The sequence below is a fragment of the Passer montanus genome, unplaced genomic scaffold (assembly GCF_014805655.1).
Source record: "Passer montanus isolate IOZ18808 unplaced genomic scaffold, ASM1480565v1 scaffold98, whole genome shotgun sequence".
In the NCBI taxonomy this organism is placed as follows: domain Eukaryota; kingdom Metazoa; phylum Chordata; class Aves; order Passeriformes; family Passeridae; genus Passer; species Passer montanus.
Genome location: NW_024375256.1, coordinates 1,026,071 through 1,033,237, shown reverse-complemented (window position 1 = coordinate 1,033,237; position 7,167 = coordinate 1,026,071). Strand labels below are relative to the sequence as shown.

At 69.3% G+C, this 7,167-nt stretch overlaps 1 protein-coding gene across 2 annotated transcripts; it reads left to right on the top strand.

Annotated features, from left to right (window-relative positions):
- The first annotated feature begins 6 nt into the window (after window positions 1–6).
- On the top strand, window positions 7–6,936 carry SPIRE2 (spire type actin nucleation factor 2). 2 transcript variants are annotated; one of them, XM_039696529.1, is made up of 15 exons: window positions 7–257; window positions 3,101–3,138; window positions 3,298–3,657; window positions 3,907–3,987; window positions 4,063–4,227; window positions 4,307–4,393; window positions 4,496–4,604; window positions 4,679–4,848; window positions 4,929–5,079; window positions 5,193–5,326; window positions 5,582–5,716; window positions 5,791–5,858; window positions 5,958–5,985; window positions 6,177–6,292; window positions 6,431–6,936. In XM_039696529.1, the coding sequence occupies exons 1-15, from the start codon at window positions 44–46 to the stop codon at window positions 6,474–6,476; spliced, it is 1,902 nt and encodes a 633-aa protein (XP_039552463.1). In that variant the 5' UTR covers window positions 7–43; the 3' UTR covers window positions 6,477–6,936. The 2 variants fall into 2 exon arrangements, with proteins under 2 accessions (XP_039552463.1, XP_039552462.1); XM_039696528.1 differs by having other exon boundaries at window positions 6,370–6,936.
- Window positions 6,937–7,167: the final 231 nt, after the last annotated feature.

Sequence of the window (7,167 nt, the reverse complement as noted above, 5' to 3'; positions counted from 1 at the left end):
GCCCGGCGCGCCCCGCCCGCGCTCGGCGGTGCGGGATGGGGCGATGGCGCGGGCGGGCGCGGGGCCGCCGCGGGAGCTGTCCCTGGAGGAGGTGCTGAAGTGCTACGAGCAGCCGCTGAACGAGGAGCAGGCCTGGGCGCTCTGCTTCCAGGGCTGCCGCGCCGCCGCCGCCGCCCCCGTGGCCCCCGCGCCGCTCCGCACCGCCGACATCCGCCTCCGCGCCGACGGCTCCCTCCGCCTGCCCGCCCCGCCGCACGGTGAGGGCCGCCGCCGCCGGGGGGGGCGGGAGCGGGCGGCGCCCGCGCGGGGGGGGCACGGGACGGCACCGCCAAGCGGGGCTTACCGGGGTTTACCGGGGCTTACGGGCACCGGGACTTGCTGGGGCTTACCGGGGGGCACCGGGGCGTACAGGCAGCGGGAGCGGGGCACCGGGGTTTGCCGGTACTGGGAATTATCGGCACCGCGGGAGCGGAGCACCGGGGTTTACCGGGGTTTAGCGGGGCTTACCGGCACCGACACCCGGGACACCGGGACGCTGGGGCTTACCGGAGCTTACCGACGCTGGGAGCGGGGCACCGGGGCTCACCGGCGGCGGGAGCCGGGCACCGGGAGCCGGGCACCGGGGATTACCGGCACTGGGGTCCGGCACCGGGGCTTTCCTGCTCCGGAGCTTAGCAGCACAAGGAACGGGAAACTGGGGCTTACCGGCACGGGTGGCACCAGAGCTTACCGGGACCAGGGCTAACTAGGACCGGGACCCTGGATATCGGGACTTACCGGCACCGGGGTTGCCGGTGCACGGAGCGAGGCGCTGGGATTTGCCCGCACCGGTGCTTGCTGGCACCGGGAGCAGCCTACGGTGCTGACTGCCGCCGGGACTCCTCGGCACCGGCACCCGGGGCACCGGGACTTACCAGCACAAAGAGCGGGGACCTGGGACTTACCGGCACCGGGACTTACCGGCACCGGCAGGGGGTGCTGCACCGGCGTCGGGGACGCGGAGGGACCGGGGGTATCAGCAGAGGGGGGGCACCGCAGAGGCCCCGGCGGGGAAGAACCGGTACCGGAGCGGCAGATGGGCAGAAGTGGCACCGGAGAGGGGGGGCAGGCATCGAGGCACCGGCAGCAGGGGAGCAGTCAGGGGTCACCGGAGGACTGTGAGGACAGGGGGAAGGGCCGGTCCCAGCACTGGGGAGCAGGAAGGTGGCAGCGGCAGGGACGAGGGTGAGCCCTGAGCCCCGGCCCTGGCAGGGGGACGGGCACCAGCACTGCCAGTATCGGTGCCAGGGGTGCCCTGGGGCCTGGGGGCAGGGGGACTGGGGGTCTGGGAGTGGTGTGGCACTGGTATTGGCACTGGCACCAACAAGGTCACTAGCACTGGGTGACCCAGGGAGGCTGGAGCCAGGTGTGGGTGTTTGCGTGGTCCTGGCACCCTCCACGGGGCTGCAGGACACACAGCAAGGACAGATGGACAGACACCCACACGGCACATCCACGGCACCCGTCACCCTCTCCGCACCGCAGGGAACCTTGTCCCCCGCTCCAGGCCCCGGGAGTGGCACACGGGCCAGCCCCATCCCTGACCTTTGCCCTCCCAGCCATCCCTCCACAGGTGGCTCGCACTGCCGGCTATGGCTGTGACGGTTCCGGGTGTCACCGGGCTGGCTGCCAGCAGTCACACCGGGTGGCAGGACGCCACCAGGAGCCCTTGGAGCACGGCCGGCGCCTCCACCTGTCTCGTCCCGCAGCGAAGCCACCGGGGATGGCGCCTGGTGTCACCGCACTGGCAGGACACGGCGGGGTCACCCTGTGTCCTCGGTGCTGGTGGCTGAGCAGACGCCGGGGAGCATCAGGTGGCTCCCTGCCCAGGGCAGGGACACGCACAGGCACGGCACGTGCCTGTGGCAGCCGGGCACGGCGTGGCCACACCGGCTCCACTGGTCCTGCATGGGATGGCCCCACGCCCTCCCTGAGCCACCGCAGGGCTGGAGCCGGTGTCACCTGCCAGTGCCACTGTGCCACCTCCTGCTCCCAGCTTGCTTCTGTGCCAACCTGAGCCGTCTCCCCAGGGATGAACCTGCAAAGCCTTCACAGTGAAGCCTGGGGCTGGGAGGGCTCCGGGTGCCTCTGGGTGCCACTGCAGGTGGTGGCACCAGCCTGGCATGTGGCAGTGCAGCTCTGCCAGGGCACAGGGCTGGACCCGGGCTGGGTGAGCCAGCAGCACCCTCTGGAACCACTCCAGTCCCCCATCCTACAGGAATTCCCCCCTCAGCTATGCCCCACTGACTGGCAGGAGCTGCTGGGACTCACCAGGTGGCATCCCAGGGGCTGGTGCTGCAGTGGGAGCCAGGCACAGTCCAGGACAGGGTTTTTTGATGGCTTTTTGATGGCTTGTGTGTGGTACCATGGCAGGGCCACCACTTGTGCTGCCTTTGCTGTCCATTCCTGGCTTGCACACGGCTGGCACACGACTGGCACATCCTGGTGGCTGCCGCATTGATCAGCTCAATGCAGAGCTAATGAGGGAAGCGGAGCTGGGAGCCCTGGGGACACTGCAGAGGCCACTTGTGTTCCTTTTCCTGCAGCTGCCAGGAGGGCTCAAGCTGCCCACAAGCGTGTCCTGGGCTCCCCGTGTGTGCCATGCTCCAGCTGGGGCTGCCAGTCCCCACACTGCTGGTGCCTGTGCTGCTGTACCAGCCTCCTGGTGTCCACACTGCCAGTGCCCACATCCCACAGGGGTGCAGGGGGTGTCTCCTCATGCACACAGAGCTCTCAGCTCCCTCCAACCCTCGCTGTGAGGGGTACATGGGTGCTTGTGCCCCCTCCATGTGCCCTTTGGGAGGCTGTGCCAGCAGTGTGTGATAGCAGGGCTCAACGTGCAGGTGCCCACTGTCCCTTGGAGCCGTGCCTGGGACCAGGAGAGCACAGGATGAGCCAGGGGAGGGATCCCAGCTAGAGAGAGGAGCAGCAGGGGGTGTGAGCAGCTCAGGGTGGGCGCCCCAGGCCGGAGTGGGTGGGTACCACATCCCTGGGTGATGCGGGGTGGGGTACTCAGCACGGGGCCGTGGGTACCGGTGCTGACTCTGCCCTCCTCCCCCAGACCTGCCCGCGCTGCTGACGCCCTCTGCCGAAGCCCAGGTACGTGGGGGCCGGTGACCCGCCCCGTGTGTCCCCGCAGCCCGCTGCGGGCTGGGCACGGCCGCCTGCCCCCCTCGCCCGGGGGTCACGGGTCCTGGACGGGACCCAGCACCAAGGAGGGGCCGGGGACAGCTGGTGCCAGGGCGCTGTCCCCTGCAGATGGTGCAGTCGCTGGGCTTTGCCGTGTACCGGGCGCTGGACTGGGGGCTGGACGAGAACGAGGAGCGGGAGCTGAGCCCGCGCCTGGAGCAGCTCATCGACCTGATGACCAACAGCGACTCCGAGGACAGCGGCTGCGCCACGGCCGACGAGGGCTATGGGGGGCAGGATGAGGAGGAGGAGGGCGGCGAGGGGCAGCCCCGCTCCGTGCGCACCTTCGGCCAGGCCATGCGCTGCTGCGCCGCCCGCCTGGCCGACCCCGCCGGCGCCCCCGCGCACTACCAGGCTGTGTGCCGCGCCCTCTTCGCCGAGACCGTGGAGCTCATGGCCTTCCTCGCCAAGATCCGCGACGCCAAGGAGGTGAGCGAGGGTGTCCGCTGGCACCGCTGCCCTGCCCAGGAAGCCGCCTGCAGTGACAAGGGACTGGGGAGGCTGCAGTGCCCCACTGCCCATCCCAGCCAGGGCTGCTGGTGCTTGGCCGTGCAGCCTCTCCCAGACTGCTGGGAATCAGGAATTGGGGTGCACCTCAGTGCTGCAGCCCCTTGGCACAGTCCTGGCTGGACCTTCAGTGCCACCAGGACAAGGTGACAGCACCTTGTGCCTCAACAGCTACTGCAGAAGCTGAAGGAGGATGAGGAAGAGGAGGAGCGGCCGGCGGCGGAGCTGGGCAACCTGCGCAACACAGACTGGGTATGGCAGCGTGGCCGGGCAGGGGGCTGCGCTGGGCAGGGGTGGGTGCTCACCCCGTGCTCGTGTGTCCCCCAGGCCCGGCTGTGGGTGCAGCTGATGCGGGAGCTGCGGCATGGTGTGAAGCTGAAGAAGGTGCAGGAGAAGCAGTTCAACCCTCTGCCCACCGAGTACCAGCTCACACCCTTCGAGATGCTCATGCAGGACATCCGTGCCCGCAACTACAAACTGCGCAAGGTCATGGTGAGCGTGGCCACTGTGCCAGCCCCTCACCCTCCATCCTGCCACTCTCCAGCCTGGCACTGACCCCTGCCCTCCCCAGGTGGATGGAGACATCCCCCCCCGGGTGAAGAAAGATGCCCACGAGCTCATACTGGACTTCATCCGCTCCCGGCCCCCCCTGAAGCAGGTGAGTGCCAGCACTGGGCCACCTCCCTGGCATGACAGTGTTGGTGGCTCCCATGGGTGCCATTCCTGAGCCACACTGAGGTCCCACCTGTGCATCCCACAGGCATCAGAGCGGCGGCTGCGGCCACTGCCCCAGAAGCAGAGGACGCTCCACGAGAAGATCCTGGAGGAGATCAGGCAGGAGCGGAAGCTCCGGCCCGTGGAGCAGAAAGGTACCGGTGCCCCCTCCCCACCGTGCTGTCACCTGTGTGCCCATCCCCGTGGCACTCAGCCTGTCCCTCCGCAGGATACAGCTCCTTGCCCTGCATCCCCCACGCCTGCGCCGGCCGCCTGAGCTCCAGCTCCTGCCTCGAGCTGTCCCGGTGCCCGGCCAGCGCCGTGCCCGCGCGCCCACGGCCACGCGTCCTGCTCAAGGCGCCCACCCTGGCCGAGATGGAGGAGATGAACCTCTCCGAGGCAAGGCAGAGCCTGCAGAGGTGGGGACACCTGGGGGGTGCCGGGGTGCCCTTGGTGCCACGGTGCCCATGGCCTTGCAGGACGAGGACTCTCCGGCCACGGAGGTGCCGCTGAAGCGGGATCGCTCCTTCTCAGAGCAGGACCTGGCACAGCTGCAGAGCCAGCTGGGGGGTGACCAGGCTGTGCCCCGGGACCCAGAGCCACTGCAGCCCGAGCCCCGGCCCCGCTCAGGTACTGCCGGGGGTCCCTATGAGCCTGTCTCCAGGGGGTCTGTGCCATGGCTGGCAGCGGTGGTGGCACCAGGCAACACGTCCTTGCCACGGCCTCCCTGTCCCTCCCTGCAGGCTCTGTCCCTGCCAGCTGCCACCCGCTGCCAGATGGCCCAGCACTGCCCCGGGCTGCCCTTGGCGCCGTGGAGGAGAGGCCCGAGGATGGATCCAGCGCTGCCCCTGCCAGCAGCTCCAAGCACCTCTGGCTGGTGGGTTCTGGGGGCACCAGCTGGGAGCACTGGGGCTGGGGACACCAGGCAAACATGACCGCGGGCACATGGCAGCCTGGCATGAGGACATACGGTGGCTGGGGGTCCTAGTGCCAGAGATACTCTGCCTCTCCTGGGACGCTCTGCCTGTACCAGGGATGCTCTGCCCATGTTCAGAGGCTCTGCCCTGGCACAGGAGTGCTCTGGATCGTGCCCTGTGCCACAGTGCAGTGTGACATCCCCCCTGTCCCACAGGAGTTCAGCCACCCTGTGGAGAGCCTGGCCCTGACTGTGGAGGAGATGATCAACGTGCGCAGGGTGCTGGTCAAGGCGGAGATGGAGAAGTTCCTGCAGAGCAAGGAACTGTACAGCAGCCTGCGCAGGGGCAAGGTGGGAGTGGGGACAGGGGCTGGAGGGACTGGGGGCCACGTGTCCCCACCCAGCTCACCCTGCTCTGCCCACAGGTCTGCTGCTGCTGCAGGGCCAAGTTTCCTCTTTTCTCCTGGCCCACGTCGTGTTTCTTCTGCAAGCGGTGAGCACCGTGCCATGCTGTGCCATGTCACAGGGCTGGGAGGGCAGCAGCAGGGTCCCCACAATGGGCCCTCTCACCCACCTCTCTCTGTGTCCCCAGGTCTGTCTGTAGCTCCTGCAGTCTGAAGGTAAGGGACAGGCTCTGGGCAGTGCCACTGTGTCCCTGCCCCTCTCGTGCCCCATCTTCTCCCTGTCCCTGCCCCGTCCCACTCCACTCCTGTCCCGCCTTGTCGCTGTACCGATCTCTGAGGCACCCCCACCCCTGTGTGCCCTATCCCTATCCCTGTCCCTGTCCCTCGCTGACTCCCGCATCCCGCAGATGAAGATGCCTTCCAAGAAGCTGGCTCACATCCCCGTCTACGCGCTGGGCTTCGAGAGCCTGCCAGGCTCGCTGCTGCCCAAAGCCCCGCCGCTGCGCCGGAGGGAGCCCTTCCAGTGAGTGCCGAGCCTTCCTCCCCTCCCCTCCTCCTCCTCCTCCGCGGCGGGGGCTGACGGGGTGCCCTGTGCCGCAGCTCGCTCTCGGGGCCGTGCTGGCGCCGGGTGGAGGAGGAATTCCCCCACATCTACGCCCAGGGCTCGGTGCTGCGCGACGTGTGCTCCGACTGCGCGGGCTTCGTGACGGACGTGGTGAGCTCCAGCCGGCGCAGCGTGGCCGTGCTCCACGCCAGCGCCGCGGCCCGGCGCCGCGCCAAGGCGCGCTCCCTCTACAGCGACGCGTGGCTCCCGTGACGGGGCCGCCGCTCAGCCCGCCGCAGCGCCCCGATGTACATATATACATAGGATGGATACCACAGCTTCTATATTTATATACCTTATGGACCGAGGGGCGAAAGGAGCCCTGCGCGCTGTCCCCGCCACCGAGGGGATGGGTCCTGCTGCGGGACGCCCGCAGCCCCCGGGAGGGCGAGTCCCGCTGCGGGGCGGCTCTCGGGGGATGGATCCTGCTGCGGGACACCCGCGTTCGCCCCCCGGCCCCGCTTCTGTGCCAAGCCCTGGCCGTGCCGGGGTGCGCGGTGCCCTGGGCTGGCATGGCTGCTCTGTATGTCCCCTCCACAATAAACCCGCTGGGCTGCCCTGGGGCCGCGTGGCTGCTCCTGAGTGCGTGGGGAGCGCGGTGAGGGTGCTGCGGGCTGTGAGGGGAACGGGGATGGGGGCACTCCGTTTCAGCGGGCGCATCTCCCACCGCCATCCCTCCTCCCCCGGGCTGTGCCCACCCGTGACCCCGCACCGCACCGCGGGAACATCCCGTTCCCACGCCCCCCTCCCCACTCCCGCGCGCTCCCAGCCGCGGGCCCACCCCAGCCCGCCCC

Bases quoted from the DNA above. Each gene is read 5' to 3' on its own strand.
- SPIRE2 (XM_039696528.1), top strand. From the start codon at position 44: ATGGCGCGGGCGGGCGCGGGGCCGCCGCGGGAGCTGTCCCTGGAGGAG. The intron at 3,988-4,062 runs GTATGGCAGCGT...TGTGTCCCCCAG, and splicing joins ACCTGCGCAACACAGACTGG to GCCCGGCTGTGGGTGCAGCT. The intron at 4,849-4,928 runs GCAAGGCAGAGC...ATGGCCTTGCAG, and splicing joins AGGAGATGAACCTCTCCGAG to GACGAGGACTCTCCGGCCAC.